Consider the following 22,587-nt stretch of genomic DNA (forward strand, 5'->3'; position numbering starts at 1 on the left):
TTCCCTTTTCCTTCTTATTACATTCCTAAATATTACCAATCCACTGGAACTACATAAAAATCCAAGAGACAAAAGAGGTACACATTCTGGATACCGGTGACACCAACAGGGACACCAAAGAAACGGGAAAGGTAACATTTTCATAAGCCGTAGGTGAATGCATAAATGGCAAAGACAATTTTAGTAGACGATAATAAAACCCTCTTTTAAAAAAATCTACCTAAAGCACAGCATGTCCCTAACTACTTTTTTACTCCCTCTAAATTAAGCATGAACCAATGAGTGAACTTGAAAAAAAGATTCAGCGAACCTGAAAAAAAAGATTCGCAATTAAGAAGCCGATACTTGGAGAACCAACCTTCCCAATGGTGACTTTATAAGGGTGCAACGGGTAATCGTCCTTTTAATATTAAGACAGAATTGCAGAATGTCTACAGCTTGGAGGGACTGGAAGCCATCTGGTCCAACTTCGTATCTGGACAAGAATTCCAACCACAATATCAAAGATAAGTGTTCTTATACCTCTTCCTTTGAAGATCTAGATTGATGGAACTTCCCAGCTTACAAAATGACCTATTCTTCTTTTGGAAGAAACTTCAAGTATGGGTTGGTGTAGATGAACCCCAGCTTTAGGATTTTGTCATACACAAATCTGCCTCTGAGATCACAACCCTTTGATGTGTCCATAGGCCAAACAAAATGAGTCTGATGTCTCTTCCACATGACAGGCCTTTACATACTTGAAAGACAGGTATCTTATCTCCTTGGGTCATCTCTTGTCCAGACAAGACATCCCCAATTCCTTCAAATGACCTCATGTGATACAATTTCTTAAGCTATTTCGCTAAATTTCCTTTTAATGGGTTTCATTCATCCAATGTCCTTCCAAAATAAAAGGATTCCCAAGATAAACCCAATATTCCAGCTTTCCTCAGTCAGGGGCAGTGTATTATGGAACCAGTCATTCTTTCATTTTGGATATTACACTTCTAACACTATTTTGGCTGTCATGTTACACCTTTGATCCTGTATTTTGCTTATGAGTCCACTAAAACCAGACTTTTTTGGGCTATCATAGTACACCTCTGATCTCAGATCTTGCTTGTAGTACACTCAAACCACCAGGTCTTTCCACAGAAACTATAGTCTAGCCTCACTTTGCTTATCCAGTGGTGGTATAGCTGAATTTTTAAACTTAACTGTAGTGTTTCAATTCATCTCTACTCATTTTCATTTTATTAGATTTGGGCAACTTTCTAGCCTATTGGATTTGGAGGGTAGGGAAGAGGAGAAACCAATTCTGTCATCTATTTTTTTAAAGGCTCAGCCCCACTCTGGTCTTGCTTCATAACACCCTTCAATTTGATGAGTCCACCATTTATGTCTTTATGAAAGTCACATACCTCATTAAAAAAAAGTCACAAATGAAAATTAAAGAGATTCATGCAACTTCTGCCACTCATTATCAGAAATCCAAGAAAAACACCAACAAACCTAAAAACAGAAAGATACAAAGCAAGGGGGACAGGGGAGTCAATCATTAGGCAGGGGCAAAGAGAATGAATGCTGTCAGAGTCAAAGATGGCAGGATACTGGACTGGAAGGAGGCTTGGAAACAGCTCTAGTGCTTACTATGGGACTTTGGAGAAGTCATAACCTCCCTGGGCCTCAGTTTTCATCCCTTGCTAAATAAAAGGGTTAAACTCAGTGATCCCAAAGAATCTTTCTAGTTCTAAAACACATGATTCTATGGAAACACCTGAGCTCAAGTAATCCTGGCTCTGTGAATCCAGTTTCTTCATGTAAAATACAGATAAGGTACCTACACCAATGAGTTATTTTAGATCACAGATTTAAAGTGCTTTGTTATGAAAAAGTACAATAGAGATACAAATTATTTTATTATGTATTCCTCTCAGTTCTTCTTACAATGTCTCAGTATGGCATAGCAGTGATCCTTAAGGTAATCCCATTAAAAACCAAGATCTTGAAGGTTCTACAAAGCTGTAAAGACTTTGATTGTGGGTCCAACCCCAAATTTTATCTCTTGTCAATGGAACAGTCTTCATAAATTTAGAAAAACTAAAAACCAGAATGGCTGCAGGATGATCCATTCTGGGGCCATAGCAACTCTCAAAGACTACCTACAAGCTCATAGAGGTGTTATATTATGTACTGGTAGAGGAAAATGATCAAAATGATAAAATCATGGATCCCTGAAATGTTGAAGCATTGACTTATTCAAAAGAAACACAAATCAGACCAAGAAAATAGGTTCACCAGCTTCTTGCTCCATGACGTAAGCTATGGTTAAAAACATGGCACAACATAAAGCTGACTGTTGATTTGATGTCAGAGGTCTTGGGTTCAAATCCTAAACGTACCATTTAATTGTGAACTTGGGTAAGTCACTTTGCTTGTTTGTCCCTCAGTTCCTTCGTCTATAAAATGACAGAGTTGGATTAGCTGTCCTGGAAAGTCCCTTCCAGACCTAGAACAACGAATGATCTAGTGGTCTATGACCTATAATTTGAGTTTACAGGGTATAAGCTCAAATCTTGTCTGTATTAATTATTAACGACAAGTCAGTGCAACAGTCTGAACTTTGGGATAAACTCTTCTAAGTTTCCCAACACTTAAAAATAACTGTAAAAAATTATGTAACAAAATTGCTGTTTTAATAATCGTATATCAGTATTGGATTTTTATTTCACATGGCAAAAATTGTGATTTGTTGGATTTTGGTACAACTAAATATGATATTTTTGTTAAAAAACAAAAACAAGAAGCATATTATTTGCTCTCTCTTTTGTTTCTTTTTTTGTTTCTTCTTTCTTGTGGTTTCTCCCATTGGTCCTAATTCTTCTTTACAACATGACTAATGTGAAAATAGGTTCAATACAAATGTATATATAGAGCCTATATCAAATTATATGCCATCTTGTGGTGGAGGGAGGGGAGAGATGGAGAAAAAACTTGAAACTCAAAATCTTATGGAAGTGAATGCTGAAAACTAAAATAAATAAGTGAATTTAAAAAGAGAAATAAAAGCAAAACAAAAAGCCAAAGGAATTATATAAAAAAGAAAATCTGCACTAAAAAAAATTGTATTTTAAAACTGAAGTCTATTTCCTAACCAAATGTAATTTAAGTGTCATCTCTTCAGATCATAGATCTCATCCTATCACCCCTCATCCCCCAATGCCCACCAAATTCTAAGGACTCCCTATCACCCTCAGGATCAACTATAAAGTCCTTTATCTTTCAATTTCTTCTAACCTGACCCCTTTACACATGTCCATTCTTCTTATATAATACCCCCCCTCCTTACACTGTGATCCAGTTATCCTCGTTATCTCGTGCCCACATAGCACTGTTTTTCATGTCCATGCTTTAAACTAGTTATAATTCATGACTGCAATGTACTGCCTTCCTTTAAAAAAAATTTTTTTGTGGAGGGTTTTTTTGTTTGCTTATTTTTTTTTGGGGGGGGGGTTGAGGCAATTGGAGTTTAAGGGACTTGCTCAGGGTCACACAGCTAATAAGAGTCTGAGACTGGATTTGAACTCAGGTCCTCTGGACTCCAGGGCCGGGTTCTATTCACTTTACCACCTAGCTGCCTGAAGCAGTTCCTTCTTAAGAGCCTCTATTTCCTTCATGACTGCACTTGTTTCTTCTATACCTACAGATGCTAGTGTACCACCACTCTAAACAACTTCCTATCTAGTTTGTTTTTAGTCTACATTGACTCACAGAGACAATGGCCATTTCTCTTCTGTCACTGCGTCCATGGTACTTATTAGCACAATGCCTAGCACACAGTTTTAAACAAATGTTTGCTGACTGAGTTGACAGAAACTTAGAACTGAGAGGACTACAGAAATCATATAAGCTAGCTCCTACCTTGTTTACAGATTAAAAAACTGAGACCCAGATAAAGGTTATTGGACTTGACTAAGGTCAGAAACTGCTTAGCAGACATATGGAAGCCAGTCTATGTCAACAGCAGACTGAATTTTGGATTTTATTTATAGCAACTCATGAAACTGGTAGCAAAAGCAGAAGTGACATACAGAAGGGAACAAATCTTCATTAAAGGCCTACTATGTGCCAGAAACTTTACAAATATCTCATTTGATCCTCACAGGAACTCTGGGAGGGATGTGCTATTGTTATCCACATTTTACAAGCTGAGGAAACATAGATTAAGTGACTTGCCCAGTGTCACAGAGCTAGCAAGGATCTAAGGCTGGATTTGAATTCAGGTCCTCCTGATGTCTACTAGACCAAGTTAAGGCAAGGCTCTTCATACCTATCTAGTTAAACCCCCTCATTTTACAGAGGAGGAAGCTGAAGCTCTGAGGATTTAAGCAATTTACTTACTACAGGTAGACAAGGGTCTGAGCTAGAATGCCAACCCCGATTGTCTCATACTTAACAGCAAAGTGCTTTTCACAACCATTGTAGTTAGTACTACCCAGAGCAAAGAAAATTGAATATAGCCCCTTAGTCCCAAGCAACCTTTTATCTTTGATTAAATACATTTAATGACGTTTTTTGAGCCTGAGAAGGCAGATATTGTATTTTAGATTACAATTGGTTAGAATAATCCCAAATGATGATTCAATTTAACACAGCTCCTGATGCCACTCACAGTATGTGCCAAGTGTGAACTGCCCCTTAGGGGAGAGGAGAAACAAGTAATTTGGTGTTGCTCCCTTATGGAGAGTGGTTCTGACTTCCCAGGCTGGTGGTGGCCGCAATATTTTACAAAAGGCAAGAAACTGCACATTAATGAGAATTGGCAGGAAACACTGACAGTTCACACTTGCTTTCTCTGAGTTTACAGAACTCAGGAGGAGGTTTACTTTTTCCAATTCTCATAGAAAGGAAGGAAGAAAACAACTCTGGGGTGGATCTCCTTGTTGAGACATTCTTTCTTTTAGGGTTTCTAAAAAGCAGGAACATGTCTAAGTGTACTTGATGTCTGTCTCTGTGTCTTGCCCTTTCTTTTCGGAACCAAAGGATAATTTTCTTGACTCTTTCAAAACTTCCTGTTACATGGTTCTTCTTTCCAATGAGCACTTCCCTCTCCTGCCTAGAATGAGAGCCCCTCACTTACTCATCTAAAATTTGAACCCAGAATGGCAAGTTGATGGCCAATCAGACAGGTTGGCCATAGCACAGTTGGTTTTTAGAGCCCAGCACTAAGTTTAACAGCTCTTTTCTGTTCCATTGCCATACAATGTACCCCTCAACCCTGCCAGCTCTCTTGGAAAGAGCTGTAGCTATTCCCAAGGGGCCAGGGTGAGAGGATCAGAGGAAATTCATCACCTAATGGAAAAATAACTCCAAGTACTCACCAGACTGATGGCGGGTTAGTAGGATGAGTTATTGCTGTATTTTTCCCCAGACAGATCTCATCCTAATGAAAGAATGTGAGACGCATACTCTGTCTATTTGGAAGTTTCACTACTTTTATCACAACCTATAGACATAGTCACTGGGGATGGAGAGTATAAGTCTAAGAATAGGGTTTCCCTAAGCTAGGAGGCAAACTTTCCCAGGAAATGACCACTGAATACAAGTGTTCAACAGGGTTTATTGGACTCATTTCCCAACAGTTTCAATAACTCCTCCCATCTGAATTTGGAATCCCACCCCTGATCAATGATCTCCCAACTTATGGCCCTTTGCCACTACATACATTTCCCAGCCATCTCCAAACCAAGTTGCCTACACCCTGGACTTCTCTCCTCTTCTCAGCCCAGATGGTCATGAGCTTTTAGGCTGGTCCCAGGATATCCCTCAGCCATTCTGCACAGGACACATAACCTTGAAACCCACTCTGTTTTTTAAACTCCATTTCTTGTCTCCCCCTATTAAAATGTAAGCCACTTGAGACCCAAGGACTATCCTGTTTGCTTGTTGGGTTTTTTTGTTTGTCTGTTTTAAACGGATACTTAACACAATACTTGGCACCTCGTAAGCATTTAAAATAGAAATGTTCATTCATCCAATAGCTGAAAAGCAAAATTTTACAACTAGACTTTACATTATCACTTATGAGACACTTAGTACAAAGTCTTCTGCATGCCAGGCATTGTACTGAGCATAGTTCTAGAGGATCCAAAGATAAAGAACCCAAATGCCTATTCTCAAGGCATCCAGCATAAACACTAAGGTATTACAAGTAATTATGGAACAAGACAGAAAAAAATTAAGTGCTCTAAGCAAAGAGTTCTCTCAGCGAGGTCTGAGAAATGAGAGGTTTAAACAGTAAGATATCCTTTGGAAGGATGATTATTTAGCTATTGTCTATATCTCACTTTAAGGATGGTGTCTCCAATGGGGAAGAAAAAAAAACAGGAATATGAAGACCTTAGATTGGGGTAAACTCAAAGAAATTCTATCCTTCCAAGGAAGAGGTTCAGGAAAAGGAAACTCAATAAACAATAGTCCCGTGAAGCTTTGATTTGGATATGCAGTTACTTTATGAAGACTAAATGATCAATATAAGAGTTGAGAGGGTTCTATGTCAAGGAGAATGTGTAGATGCTGGAATCCATAATCATGAAGTCTGCTATAACATACTGGAAGAACTGTGACTGCATTTTAATGGATTTTTCCTGGTTATATTCTGATCAGCCTCCATCTGCCATCACTTTTTCATAGTAAATTATATCAAGGTTTAGTGTGTATAGGTATTTAGGCAGCTTCTTTCTTCACACACCTTGCACGTGCTTCTTTCTTATTAATCTCCACTATATCCCTGTGAAATGGGTAGGAGGCAAAATTATTAGTATCATTTTATAGACATGATCATGGAACTGGGAATCAGGAAGATACAGTGAGGCACCGGGGGGAGAGGAAACCTATTAGAAAGCACAGAATTTCACACGTAGGAGGATGAGGTAAAAGAGAAAGCGTCATTCCTAGAAGACCTCTGTTCTTAGGAAGAGATCTCAGCTCCCAGCTGGCCAAACCTTTCAATCTTTTGGGCTCAGAGTTCCTCATCAGTAAAATGACATCGATCCTGTTTGTCCTCCATCACATAAACACTGTAAAATGATACAGAGGGCATTGGGACTCCTCAGAAAAAATGTTCTCTTTAAATACAAAACAATGGCCACATTGTCCATTGGCATCCAAGAAAGGGCAGGCCATATGCCTTCCCCAGGAGAGAAGGGAGAAAAACATCCTTCAGCTTAATCCTGAGCAAAGGGGAAACCAGCCTGGCTTCCATTCCAACCACTCACAGCTGCATGTTGGCTGAGAAACTAAACTGAGTTATGTGAAACAGGGCATAATTAGATTCTTGAGCCTCCCCCACACCTGCCATAGCATAATGAGCCAGGGAATGAACACTAGGCAGGAAGCACCATTTGGAAGTGGCTTGAAGCACAAAACTATACCCACCCTGCACGACTGTACCTCCTTCCCCAAATTCTCATCAGCTGAATTACTCCTTTGAGTTAATGGGTTAATTAAGGCAGCATGGCATAGGAGAAACTTGGAACTCAAAGAAATTAGGTTCCAATCCCACTTCAGTGCCTTCATACCTGGGTGACTTTGGAGAGTGGAGGAATAGGGCCTGGCTTTGAATCTTAGCTCTGCCCTCTGACAGTTACTGTCTGTGAAGCCTTGAGCAAGTCAGCTAACCTTTCTGTTTCTCAGTTTTCTCCTCTGTAAAATGGGGTGAAGCGAGAGATGAACTAGATGACCTATAAAACCTCCTCTAGCCAAAAGAGAAAATAAATCCATACGGCACTTGGCAAACCTCATGGAAATGCAAGGTAGTATGCCCCTCCTCACTTTGCTCACACTTAGCACTTTCAACCCACGTCTCTACATCTGTAAAAGGAGGAGATTGAACTAGATCATTACACAAAGGTAATTTCTGGTTCCTCTTTGGCCTTCAGTCTCTTCTTTGGTAAAATGAGAAGACTGAATTAAATGATGTCTAAAGTCCCTTCTTTGATTCTATGCTATTAGTTATAAAAATCCTTGCTACCAATGCAAAAGTGATAGTAGCTAGATTTATTTTACCGTTTGCTCTATCAGCAAGAGCCAAAGTACAAAATACGTAGGGGACAGAGTCGGCCTTGGTGCCATGAGAGAATGTTCCTTCTTTCCTCTGACATTAGCTAGGCAAGTCACTCAAACTGCAAGCACCCACGACTAGATCAATCCAATCAATACAAAGCATTAAGTGCCTACTATGTGCAGATACTGTGCTAAGCACTGAGGATACAAAGACAAGCCAAAAATGTCCCTGTGCTCGAGGAGCTCACAATGTCATGGGGGAGCCAGCATTTAACCACATGGGATATCCACTTGTGCCTAGACCACTGTCCCCTCTCTTCATCTGTCTCCTGGCTTCCCTCAGGTCCCGGCTTCTGCAAGAAGCCCTTCTCCAATATCCCTTAATGCAAGTTCCTTCCCTCTGAGATTATCTCCAGTTTATCCCTTCTATAGTTTGCTTTGTGGAGGTAGCTAGGTGACTTAGTGGACAGAGAGCTGGGCCTGGAGCTGGCCTCAGTCACTTCCTGGTTGTGTGACCCGGGGTGGGTCACTTTAACTCTGTTTGTCTTAATCTACCAGAGAAGAAAATGGCAAACCACTTGCACGAAGAGTCAGACGTGTCTGAACACACAACATAGCTTGCTCATACATAGCGGTACACGCTATGTAGGAGAGTGACAGATGGTTTTGACCTTTCTCTGCATCCTTCATGCCTGTCACACAGTAAGAGGAGTTTGTTAACTTGATTTGACTAATACACCTCTATTTTTTTTTCTACTCTAGAAGAAATGGCTTTTCTTACTCTCCCAACTATGTTCCCCTTCCCCTTAGGAGCACACATCAATTCAATGAGCTCATATGGAGACAGCCACTAATGCTTGCCTTCTTTAAATCCTATTTAAACAGAGGATCACAGATCTAAGTCTGGAAAGAAATTCAGAAGCCATCCAGTCCAACTCCATCATTTTACAATGAGGAAACTGGAGTAAGTGTAAGGTCAGAGACTTGCCCAAGGTAACAAAGGCAGTATGTTTCAGAGGCAGGATTTGAACCCATGCCCTCAGACTCCTTAGAGCAGTAGTCTTCCCCCATACCTACTGTAATTTTTCAGTTTCTACACACACACACACACACGAGAGAGAGAGAGAGAGAGAGACACTTCCCTTCTCACTGTTCATACTGCCAATATGAAATTTCTTTTACAGCCAACTTTTGGTTATTTGTGGTGGTTGGGAAGGGGGTGAGTGGGTAAGAGATGGATAATTGAAATCTAGAGATAATGTTAAAAAAAAAAAGGTTTGTGTTTATTTCATTCATTCCTGGATTGCCTACAAGCTTGCTTTTCAGTCCTTCTGCCTCTCCCAGCCTAGCACCATTTTACTGCCACTTACAGGAAAATCAAAGTATTTATGGAAAAGGAAAACGATATAAATTAACCTTTTAGTGGTAGAATAAAGTTAGTTCTCCTAGGTAATTTACAAAGGAGACTAAACCAATAACATAAATAGAGCCACCAAGAGCAATAAAGAATGCCTGAAATTTTGACGGGCCCTGATTTCATTGGTGTATAAGGAATAAGGGCTATGCCCTTCACCAGCCCTCCATGTTTTCTCATCCTCTGAGGTTGTCATCAAGGCCTCTCCACAAATCAGTTATCAATAATCACCCATAAGATGATGAGGCTTTTCGCTGGTTCTTCCAACATATCGGGAGGTAGCTATGTGTCCCTTAGGTTCTCCATGTGTGTGTTGTTTTATTTTCCCTAGGAGAGCCACCTTTTCAATACATGACTTACTTTTCTATATACCAGAAGACAAAATAGAATCTGATAAAAATGAAGAAATAATTATGAATTACTACAAAAAGGCAAATGCTTTTTAAAATATTTTAAAATCTTGGACATTAAAAATGAAGTAAATACACTGGGACACAGACGTTGTCAGTGACAAAATTTAAGAGGTCACAAGACACTTCTCTATATGTGTACTGAGGATCAATGAGACATGATTTCTTGACCAATGTGTTCTCAATGTCAGTTAATTATTCACAACTATAGTATTATAATAATACATGAAGTATCTTTGATTTCCTCAACACAGAGAATTTCCTTTTCCTCTGGGAATTTCCCTCTGGCAAGGCAGATTCCCTTACAAGCTCAAACTCAGTATGTAATTCCTAGATAGTAGTCTGAGTCTCAGAGAAAGGTGACTGGCTCAGGGTCACACAGTTGGTAAGCATCAGAAATGGAGTTAGGAACCAGGTCTTTCCTTAGTGAGTCAACTTTCAAGTGATCTTATTTCACTAATTTGAACCAATATTCCATTGAAAACTTTTAGATATTATTCATTTTTAAAGTGCTGCTATTTTTATAATAGTTTTGATTTTTTTTTAATTTACAAAACATTTACTTTTAATGTTGCTCCTTAAAATGAGAGGGTTCTTATTGTTTGCAAATGCTATAGAAACAAAGAGGTGGTGGGATAAAATAAATCTACTGTTGGTTTTCAACTTAATTAGTTTTGATAAACATCTTATAGAAAAGGAGGCTGAGGGGCGGCCAGGTAGCACAGAGAGTAAGAGCACCTGCCCCAGTGTTGGGATGACCGGGGGATCGAATCCAGGCTCAGACACTTAGCACCCACCCAGAAACACCTGGCCATGTAACCTTGACCAAGTTACTTAACCCCGATTGCTTAAAAAAAAAAAAAAAGAAAAAGAAAAGGAGGCTGAAACTAGTAAAGTTCTGATTGAATTCCATTACTATGACTGGACATGAATTTCCATGCACAGATATCCATCTAGGTTTATTCTGCTTGTTAAGAGAGAAAGATGATTGACTGATGAAGACTAGGTCTCCCTATCTGGCTCAGTACAAGGGCTAACCCCTCCTGCTCCTACTACTGATGAGCACCAAAGTTTTAACCTGTGCTTTTCTGCCCAGGGTCAGAAAGGCCCTTCTTAAGCAGCCTGGCGGCCCTCCCCTCTCTGGGGCTCACCATAGTGGTGACAGATTTAATGCGGACACCTGACCAGCTTTAGCCCTACATCAGAATTCCTGAGCACAAAGGATCCACTAACTTCTAACTCCCCAGCAACAGAGACTACAAAGTGGGCATTTCCTCATTTCCATTTTAATCACTAACTGCCCCTGCTATTAACGGAATCCTCTCTGATTTCACTGTTTTAACCAGTTTTTTTTTTCTTTAAAAAATCTTTCATTCCTCTTCTATTTTTTACATGTATAACTTTTAAGGAAATGTTTTATTTGTCCTTCTGTTTAACTAAATCCATTAGAGACAATCATATTTTTTTTCTTTTTAGGAGGTTTCTTTCAAAGTACGTTTACAGTGGTAAAGTATGTTTGCTGAGATGCTGCCTTCCCAAAAAAATATACATATTTAACCAAAAGCTCAAGTCCATATCTGAAAGAGACTTAAGTTGGTCTTTATTGAAGAGCACACTCTTCAATTAACAAGACTGAACAGAATCACGTATCAGCAACCGAAGCTGGAGATGTACGGCACTAGTGCAATCAGCAATTATGGAACTGAGAACCGGACATGCAATCATTCTACGATCCCGTTTGTGCAGTGTGAATGTAGACATCTGTGTGCACAAGTGTATTTGGTATTCTTCAGCATGTCCTGATTCGGGAACGTTGTCACACATGGCTGAAGTGTTGGTTAGTTTTGCTGAATTACCCTTTTGTTCTTCCTTTCTATGTCTTTATTACAAGTGATGGCTCACCAGGTAAAAGAGGGGTCCTATTTGGAAAGGAAGGGGAAAGAAGAAGAATATTCATGCTAATAATAGTTAGCACTAACATAGAACTTTATATTATCTCATATTCTCACAACAACTCTGGTGCTGTTACTATCCCCATTTTATAGATGAGGATGCCAAAGCTGAGAACAGTTAAGTGACTTCTCAAGGGTCTAAAACAGTATTCAAAATCAAACCTCTCGGATTCCATGTCTAGAACTCAATCTACTCCGCCACCTAGCTGCCTAAAGAAAAAAGGTATCAATAAAAATAAGTTACAGAATTATTACTTGTTTTGCCTTCAACTGGGCTATAATAATACACAGGGCCATACATATTTAGGGATGTAAACAGTTCTCGAGGAAGACAATAACTGGTAAATTATTTCTTGGATGCATTTTTATTAAAGCACCATTGGGAGCAGTAATTTTCAGATAACCAGAACAGCATTCAGACATTCCACGGGCAAAGGGAAGCATAACCTGAAGAAGGAGATGAACGAATCCACCAGGCGACCAACTGTCAGAAATAAAGTGACTTCCCTGGAAGGTAGTTCCCAGTTCAACTATTAAGTGTAGTATCAAGGTGACTATTTAGCACAATATTCTTCTAAGGCAAGAAAGAGTAATGTAGTGTAAGTCTCAAAAGAAATGCCACTGCTTAGAAAATCTTATGTACTTTCTCACCAAATGCTACCTAGTAACACCATGAGTATTCCCAGGGAGGGAATCAAAGTATCAATCTTTCCAAACAGAACCCACAACATTTGCCAAAGCCCCTTTACAAAAAGACTTACTTCTGTCCCAGTTGCTATGCATGGCAAGAAGTGTAATGTGGAAGTGTTTTAAAATAAAATAAAAGGTATATTTCAATAATGCTTATGTTTTCAGTGTGCATATGTTTATACACATCTCATCCCTCCAAACATTGAAAGGGGCAATTCAAATGTAATGGAAGCGTTCTAATGTGTTTTTAAAATATGTTTGTGTGTTCTTAATATAAGCAAAATATGCTACATTCTAAGACAAGAATTGGCCATCCTTTCTGCCTGACTTTCTAAATAAATAGCCCATTCTTCTTGAGATTACAAAGAGCCACTTGCCAAGAAAGAAGGTTAATAAAGTAATCCCAAGTACATGTGGGAAAGGAGGGCTCTTAACTTCTCCATAAATAACAATATTTACCATGAGCATGCTTTGAAAATGCAACAATGAACAGAGACAATGATCCTTCCGTTTAAGGGCTGTCAGGCTCTCTGGCTCTCTCTCTCCCTCTACTTTTGCAGATCTATTTGAAGTGATACACCGGCAGGATAAAGCAGATCTCTTCAAAAGTCTTTTAAGACATCACCAGAATAAAACTATTATAACCTCGACTGCTGAAGTTCCCAATTTCATGAAAAACAAAAAAAATTAAGTACTGCTATATTTATCAACAAAATGTTCGAGTGCTTAATTTTTATCAATAGTATGTAATCAGCAATTATGTTATTTCTATGATTCAGCAATTATAAAGTAGGTATTCTTAAGATCTGTGTGGAAATACCCACTTGAGCCCTTAAGCAGATATTTTGGAAACAGGTACACAGATGAAAGGTAGTATGTGCACCTGCATAATGTCACAGAATATCAATGCTAAATAAAAGTCCAGGGCCTGCACTGTCAAAGGAGAAAGAAGGATGATGTGGGAAGATACAGAAATGAATTCCAACCACCTACACATTTACTGTAGTAATGCATATGTCTTCATCAAAACAGGCTTCCCTGGGCAGAGACTTTGAGAGCTCCGGGTCATCTCCATGGCACAAAATAGAGAAAAAGGACTTCAGAGGAAGAAACCATACAATGAAGGAGAGGGTGAAAGGCTCTACCTGCCTAACCAATTTCTCTTAGTTCTAGAACAAACCCTTGAAGGGGACAGAATTATCCTTTCCCAAGAAAGACCATAGCCTGGAGTAACTCACAGATTATTCTTTCTCAACTTGAAAAGGAACCAAAGGCAAAAGTAGTTTTAAAGAGATAGAGATGATAAAAATTGTTCAAACCACCAGTTTCACTACAAAACACACTCTATTCCAAGCCCTTGCCTCGTGTTACATCTCCAATACTTCAACAATTCTCAACTTGACATTCTATCCACAACTTCAATAGATGGTCTGAGCCATTTTATAAAATACATGGGTATGTGAGGAGGGGGGAAATATTATTTGCAAATATTTATACTGTGAGTTATTGTAACTGTATCAGACAAGATGTCTAACAATTACCATTAGAGACTGACTCAAATACAACATACCAATAACAATTTTGAAAAATATTTTTATTATAATCACTGTGCTATTTAACACAATCAGCTGAATAGATCTTTGAAGGTAAGTCCTTTAAATAGTCCTCAGGATGCCTCTTTGTTTCTTAATCTTTCTATCTCACTGTTAATCTCAGGAAAAACCTTTCCTAGGATTACATTCTGCTTTTGTTTTTTTCTCTTTTTTTCCCCTCTTTATTCTCTCTTTTTGGTCTGGACCCACGGTTTCAACCATGGAGGACATTTCTAGTGTGGACGCCCATTACCAATGCAGATGAGCAACTCTTCTTAAACCTAGTCTTAGGCAGTTCTTTAGTTTGCTGAGAAGCTTGCTAAGAGACACAGAGCCAGAGAAAGGACCTTAGAGGCCCATCTGGTCCAGATTTGTGAAAAAGTCTTCCTTCTAGATCATCCCTGAAAAGTGCTCGTCCAGCCGATAATCACAAGTAGTCTTGCTTATTGGAGGTCTCTAACTACTAAACCAACTTGTCTCCAAATATATCTTCTACCCCCCAAAAAGCTCAAAAAAGCAGTAATTTTGTTAGAAAAATCTTGAAAGGAACCTCAGGGATCATCTCTTCCAACTTTCACCTGAGACTCTCCTCTTTAAAATACCTGACAAGTGAACATCCAGCCTTTGCTTATATACCTTGAGGGAGAGGAAATGCACAACCTTCCAAGGCAGTCCATTGCACATCTCGAAGTGAGTTATATTGTTGTTTTAACTTTAGACAAAAAGGAGTCAATCACTGATTAAATCAGTGGTTCCCAAGACCTCTTTATATGCTTAAAAATGACTGAGTACTTTCTCTCCAAAGAGCTGTTGTTTGTGTGGGCTATATCTATTGTTATATATTATTTGAGAAATTGAAAAATCTGAATATTATTATAAAAATTGTTTTCACCTTCCCAGGGCTCCTGAAGGAATCTTCGGGACCCCTAGAATGCCCAGGCCATGTTTTGGAAACTGCTAGATTAGACTGATAGATGCCAGGTCATTTATAACAGGTACCTAGAAACTGCCTGTACATATGGCAGGTGTATAAACACAATGGTTATGTATTTCCACTTTATAAAGGACTGTGTTACTACCAATAAATGAAAAGAGTGAGATCTCTTTGTTTTCCCCCCACTTCTGCAAAACAAGAAAACTCTTACATAAATATTCTCACCTCTCCTTTTTTACTAATCTACATAGAAATGAGAATATTTGAATAAGCCAAAGTTATGTGAAAAAAGCATAAACCAGAAGATATGCTATATACCTACTTTGCGATGGACGTGCTGCATACAGGGGTAGGTGGGATGGGGAACCCCTAGTTCTGTGATTGAAATTCTCTCCTCTAACAATTCTGATTACACAAAATCTGAAACCTTTCCCACAAATGAGATGAACACATAATTTAGAAGAGAAATAGTAGACTAGGAAAAATATTTACATCAAATAGCAATGACATTTTTTACATGCAACTTGGAAATAAGATATATAGGCACTGGGGTATAGAAATCCATCTTGCCCTACTAGAAAGTTGGGGGGGGTGATGTGGGAGGATATAAGAGAGAACAGATTGGGGGAAGGAATATTCAGTAGGCTTGCTATTTTGGGGTGGGGTAGGGGAAAGATGGGGAGAAAAACTAACTCAAAATTTTGTGGAAATGAATGTTGAAAACTAAAAGAAAATAAATTAATTTTTAAAAAGTATCAATGACAAAAGTCTGATACCCAAAATTTTACTGAAATCACTGGTCTGGGAAACAAACCAAAAAAAAAAGACAAACATATATACAGAACATTCCCTAACATAAGTGGTGGTTACAGGATATGAAGAGTCTTCAAAGAACTGCACACTGTAAATGACCACAAGAAAACATTCTCCATATAACTAGTGGTAAGAAAAAAGTAAAATAAAACAACTCTGAGGTTTCACTTCACACTAGGCAAATTTTCAAAAATTGATAAAAAACGGGAATATTCAAAGTTAGAGGGATTGTGAGGACATAAGCTCACTGATATAATGCTGATGGAGCCGTGAGATGATCCCGACATTTGGGATGTAAATTTGGAATTACACAAGGAAAGTGATTAAACTGTCTACACTTGCTCTCCCTTTCATCTGGGACCTGTGATTTTTCCATATTTATGTCAGAGGCTGGACTTGAACCTGAGTGTTTCCTGGCTTCCAGGTCCACTACCACACCCCAACTCTTCATAACTATAAAATGTGGGCAGTGGCTTGGGACTACCTGTAAATCAGAAAAATTTCTCATATATTTTGGCTAGTAAAATAGGCATGGAATATATGCAAATTTTTACCTCTGTGTCATAATTTTGAAGGCATCTGGGAGGTAGCAATCTGTATTCTCCATCTGGAAAGGGTCTGCATCACAAATCTTATCATCTGTTCGTCCATAGTTAGCACTTTCAATCATGATGACATCACTTCCTGGACATCGGAGATCGATGGAGTAACCCTCACAGGACAATTCTCGTCTAACTAATCCAAATGGCAGTGCTGCACGGCTGAAACCTATATAAGAAATGGAGGGGATTTAATAACTATTATTCACTTGTGGGAAGGAAAAAATTTACATAGAATTTTCAAGTGGTTTGTACTAATGCCACATGGCAGTTCCCTAATAACTAGAAATTACACATGTACAAAAATATAGGTTTGCTTTGGAAATAATAATAATAGCCAACATTTATATAGCACTTTAAAGTATTTGAAGCTCGGTAAATATTTTAACTCATTTAAGTCACACAACAATCATGTCAGATGGACTTATGTACAGTAATAGAATAACCCTATAGAAACAGAGGATTATGATCTCCATCTTACATATGAGAAAACTGGGACCCAGAATGGTTGTGACTTGCCTAAAACCATACCACTAGTAGGTATGAAAGATTGAATTTTGAAACTGGGCCAATCCCTCTACCCATTAAAAATCTATTATTAATAATAGTTATTATACAAAATAAGACTGTGGGTTAGCATGATGTTTCTGGAAAAGTAGTGGATTTCAAAGTAGTTTATGTAATAGTTAACATTCTATAGGTCTTGCAGGTTTTTAAAGCAACAAACATTCAGGGTTGTTACAAAAGTCTTAGTACAGTTTTAATCTATTAAAGTGTAAAACTAAGACTTTGGGGACATTGTATTATCTCATTGGGTCCACATCTCAGTCCTGGGAGGTGCTATGATTATCCTCACTTCACAGATGAGAAAATTCTGACTGAAAAAGGCTCAACGACTCATGCAAGGTAATAGCTAAGGATCTGTGTCCAGGTCTGAATTCAAGTCTCTCTAAGTGCAGCAGTCTAACTTCCTTAGGGTAGAATAAGAAGACACAGAAACCATTTTATTCAGGTTTATATTTAATATACTCAATGTTAAAGGAGCAGAAGGGACAGTTTTCAAACATGGTCACTTTACCTAAAAAGATACATCATGCTGTGTAACTGTCACATCTGGTACAAGAAAGTAGATAATGCGTACAAATCATATATAAAATATTTAACATGTTGGCCATTTGCATGACTGGTAAAAGAATGTTCCCTCCTCTATTTATGAATGGGTACATATACATATATGTATATAGATTACTCTCTCCAGACACAGACACAGACACACACACACACCCCTATCTCCAGGTCAGGGAACAATAAGCAGCCCATTTTCAATGCAATGTAGACTGGACCAAAAGGAGTCATGTGAATTTGGTCTAAATGGTAGCACTTTGGAGAGAACACTAGCTATGCAGTCAGAGTCCTGGGCTCACAATAACCTCTAATGCTTAATACTGGGATGACCAAAACATCCGTTTTCATCTGGCTATCGGTTCCTTATTTGTAAAATAAAGGGCTCTGACTAGATGACCTGTAAAACCACTTCTAGTTTTATATCTACAACCCGACATGACTTTGTACAGCTTTAAATACTGATATTTTTTAAAATGTGTTTTATCCTTAAGGTAATGCAGTTAAAATCAGGTCAAAATATTGATTTAAATACATTATTTCATCTTGTTAATAGTATCCAAAAACTATGTTATACTACTAAATCACCATGTATGTGCATTACATATTGGTTCCTTATATGAATAGAAAGTAAGATCCCTGAGAACAGGGACTGGGTTTTTGCTTTAGTTTGGAGATTTTTTTTTAACTTTGTATTCCTAGTCTCTAGTAAAGTGCCTGGCATACAGGAAGTGCTTAATAAATGTTTACTTGATTGGACTGAATTGCTTCTTAAAAGAAAAATTAGTTCTTGTAAAACTGGGGACAAAAAAATCCCAACCTGAAGTTGAGTAATATCATTTCAAGTAACCCCTGGAAATGGTCGATGTTCACCTTGACCCCTCCTGAAAAACAAATCCCATGGTAAGGACAGAAGCTGTGGACAGGGGGTGCTGAGATTTGTGGGTAACGTTTACAGCCAGCAGAATGCTTATATTGTTTAAATAATACATTTTTATTGCTTTAAATATGCAAGCTTCCCTTGATGAAGTATAGAAGTATCCTAACGTCTCCAATGGTGTCAATAATCAGTGAATTATGCCTACCTATTCAAATCAGAATGTACTAAAAAGATTCTGGTTAGGTTGTTGGCTGTCACAAGAATATAAGGATTAAAATCCTGAAGTTTGTGCTGATAAAAGTTGGTATAATGACTAGAAAAGAAAAAAGAACTCCACAATAATAATGAAAAACCACAAATTATGACCAAAAAAAAAAAAAACTGGGAGGAGGGGAGTCAGAATTTTCTACTAAAAACTGGATTTAATTTCTTCTCTTACTCAGGAAAGTCAGGCATAGATGGGAGGAGATATGCCTAGTTAATGAAAGAGTGACCTGGAGTGAAGAAAAGTGAGATTCAACAATGGCTTCAGACATTTACAAGTGGTATGACCATTGATAACCATCAATCATCACATAATTTCAATGGGACTACAGCAACTGTCTAGGATTTAATTTCAAAGCTATTTAATTAGTTTCAATCTTGCAATCTGTGATGATGGAATGAGTCATAATCCACAACTCCCCTGTCCTTCCCCAACACACACACACACACATACAACACAATCCTGAAATCACACTATTCCTTAGAATATTCTACGTACAAATCACACTAATGCTCTACAGTTCCAAACCATGTGAGCACTGTTAAAGATAGAAATAGGATGACATACTGCCTTCAGGTCAGATCTCCGTCATTACTTAAACATCGTTTCTGCCTTTGTGAGGGCATGCAGTCCATAGCTGATTACTCAGCTCCGATGACTGCCATTAGCAGAACAAGTTTCTTCTTGAGGGCATACCTAAACTATCAGCACCTATGAGGTCCTGATTGGAAGAAGCAGGAGCTGACACAGCCAAAGGAAACAACAGGGAGTTAAGATGGTAAAGTTTTTGACAAACTGAATGCAAAGCTGTAGAAATGAACACAAGGCCCTCCTCTCCAAAGTTCAAGTCTTCTAACTATATGATCACAAAGGTATTTACGCTAAACAAAACTGGTCATCTATTTCTATTACAACAAGGTGGGGTGGGGGTGGAAGGATAGGATCATAAGCATCCCAAACAGGCAAAATGTAATCCAATCCATCTTACAACCCTGACAATCAAAGAAAGAACCGGTGGGATGCCCTATGAGGAAAAAAGATCAATATTGTCGGTTTATGCTGTGCAAATTCAAAATACTGCCAAATAGCAGTGCTTAGGGTAAAATCAACTGTTTTGCTCCGTTTTTTTCCTCTCAACAAATGATTTTGAAAAGACAGCTTTTTTTCCCCCCCTAAGCTATAAAATGTCAAGCAATAACTCCCCATGCTTTAGGCAAGTGATAGGAATAAATACCTCTTGGCAACAGGTGCACTGACTTAGGCCTGGAAAAATACTTTCACATTCAGAAGATAACTCTTAATAAGCAGATGCAGTGCTACAAGATGGAAATCTGAAAGACATGCGTCTGAATTCTACTGCCTGGATTGGGCTTCATTTCAGAGCCTTTCATAAATGAATACACTTGCTCGGTAGATAATTACTGTTGTCAGTAGCAACTTCATGCTATGTGATAGAGTTTCAACCACTCCCTTCTGAGTCAGAATGGGGTCTCCATTCAGTCCACTATTCCTACTTTACTCTCTGTGTATCTTCTTCATTAGGCTGTCATTTGAAAACAATACCCAACTTTTCTTGTGCTGTTTTCCGCTAATTGTTTCCAGCTGCACCCAGTCATGAATACCGCTGCCCGTGCTGTCTATGGTCCAAGCTGGTGCTGTGTGTGTCGATTATGCAGGACACCTCCGCGATACCCAAGCTGTGACTTCAAGTACAGGCTGAGAATTAACTCAAGCAGGAGTCTATTACTAGCTCTCACATATGCTACCTGATTCATTCCTGTTTATATACGTTAATCAGATTTCTTTCCTTAAATGGAAATGAGGAAAAATGCTTAATAAGGAGAGAATATGGTTTCCCCCATGCTCTGAGCACTCAACTTACAAACAAACTTCCCAGGAAATAACTTTCATTTTTCATGTTTTACTTATTGAGATTTGGGGTCAAAAAGGGAATGTTCATTAAACCTAAAACAATAAAACAAACTAGTTCAATGGTAGATAATCTTGGAGATTTCAAGTATTTCCAAAAAATTCTATGCATTTCTTAGGGCCTGTTAAGTAAAATTTACCAGGTTAGGTATGCATGTTAAATGAAAATATCCTTGTCAATCTTTTCAAAGGATAAAGCATTTAAGCGATAAGTAGTTACTGTGCCAAAGTAAACTTTATGAATTCTGCAAAATGTTAGAAAGAAAATTTATTTTACATATGCCACGTTCTGGTCCATTTACCACCCGGTTGTTATACTTTACTAGCTTAGCTCTATTTAAGAAATCACTTGTCTTTAAAGGATAATAACCCAAATTAATCAAACTGCAAAGAGCCTAATATTCTTTCGTGCCCACTAGCACATAATTCTTTAAAACTGTCATTATCTAGTAGAATGAACAAATTTTGACATATGGAGACAAAGAAACTACTTCTACTGTCTAACTTACTTCTGCACAGAAGAAAGCAGAAAAGTGTGATTTTTTAGGTTAAATACATTGGTGATATCAATGCAGAAATGTCTGAGCATATAAACTTAAGCTACAATTCTTACAGAAATATTAGACTTGTTCTAAAGGAAATAAACCAACTTATTTAACATATTTAATACATCCTAACATTAATTTTAGTCCTAATGGAATATTTAGGAGGAAAAGAATACTGTAAAAAAGCCCAATGCTAACAGTTTTACTTTTTATAATTTCATTTGCCGTCGTTAATACCTATGCAAAATGCAAACATGTGGATGAAAAGATTAGCTCATTCCCTGTCACACTCTTAAAATGAATGAATGAATGAACAAACAAATAACAGCAAAGTCCAAGTCCCACAGATAGCCAGAAACACCAGACACTTTGAATCTATTTTTTAAAATTTAAGATTTTAAAAAAGGAAACCCTGTAGGCAAAAGATGCCATTAACTGAAAATTGTTGAAAATTATACCTAAGTTTCAGAATTGTCTTTTAAGAAGTTATACAGAAAATCTTTCAAATTCTGTGATCCCCCACAGGGTAATAAAGTGGGCAGCAAACCCTGATCATTACATACCATTTAGTAGAGACAAGCAAGCATTTCCCACCTGCACTCCCCTAACTCCACACTATAAAAAAAATTCTCTAAAATATCTAGAATTATATCACATTTAACAGCTACCAACACCAACATAGGCACAATTTAAATGTTGCTATAAAATCCTGCTGATGTGCTACTGATCTCTACTTTTGAATGGAAAAATCATCTTGGCTTACATGTCTATCTAAAGATGTCAAGGGCATAGGGTGGCACAGAGTGGACTCTCTCTAATCCTGGTGGGATCCTGGCGTCACAGCACAAAAATTCATACCTTTGCGAAACACAACTAATCCGTTTCACAAAAACTCAAAACTGAAGGAGCAAAGTTTATAACAACAGTATCTGATGTAAATGAAAGGTTTGTTCCTGGGCAGCCAACATTCCTAAAAGGTCTATGAAGCCTGAGGTTTTAACTGGGCTAGGCTGGGCTGATGGGATGCTCTACCAGATTTGCCACACAAAGGAATAAAAGGGGTGGAAAAACAGATTGTAAGGAGAAAAAGGAGGAACATAAAAACAAAGAGGAGACGGAAGGGGGACGAGGGAAGAGGCAGCAGGGGATATAGTAGCAACAGAGGTAACCTTGGAGAACCTCTGACATATGGGTTACATGACCTTGAGTCAAGCAGTGGCCACAGGTAACTCACTAAGAGTAAATTGCAGAGCAAAGGCTGATCCATATTGGTAGAGTGAGTTTCTTCACCGGGAAATAAAATCAATCACAGGCCTGGTCTTTAAAAACAAGGAGGAGGAGGAGAAAAAGAAGGAAGGAAGGAAGGAAGGAAGGAAGGAAGGAAGGAAGGAAGGAA

The 22,587-nt window shown here is 38.3% G+C and overlaps 1 protein-coding gene across 13 annotated transcripts in view; it reads right to left on the reverse strand.

Annotated features, from left to right (window-relative positions):
* ADGRL2 (adhesion G protein-coupled receptor L2) overlaps positions 1–22,587 on the reverse strand; it is a 372,405-nt gene that overhangs the window by 87,979 nt on the left and 261,839 nt on the right. For all 13 annotated transcript variants that reach the window (XM_069094616.1, XM_069094613.1, XM_069094615.1 and 10 more), the window contains one exon: positions 16,406–16,619. In XM_069094616.1, the coding sequence (XP_068950717.1) occupies positions 16,406–16,619 (214 nt within the window). The remainder of the gene's footprint in view (positions 1–16,405; positions 16,620–22,587) is intronic.

Source organism: Petaurus breviceps, unplaced genomic scaffold, assembly GCF_028583685.1.
Source record: "Petaurus breviceps papuanus isolate PSGF00001 unplaced genomic scaffold, PetGlider_PUasm1.0 220, whole genome shotgun sequence".
NCBI lineage: Eukaryota > Metazoa > Chordata > Mammalia > Diprotodontia > Petauridae > Petaurus > Petaurus breviceps.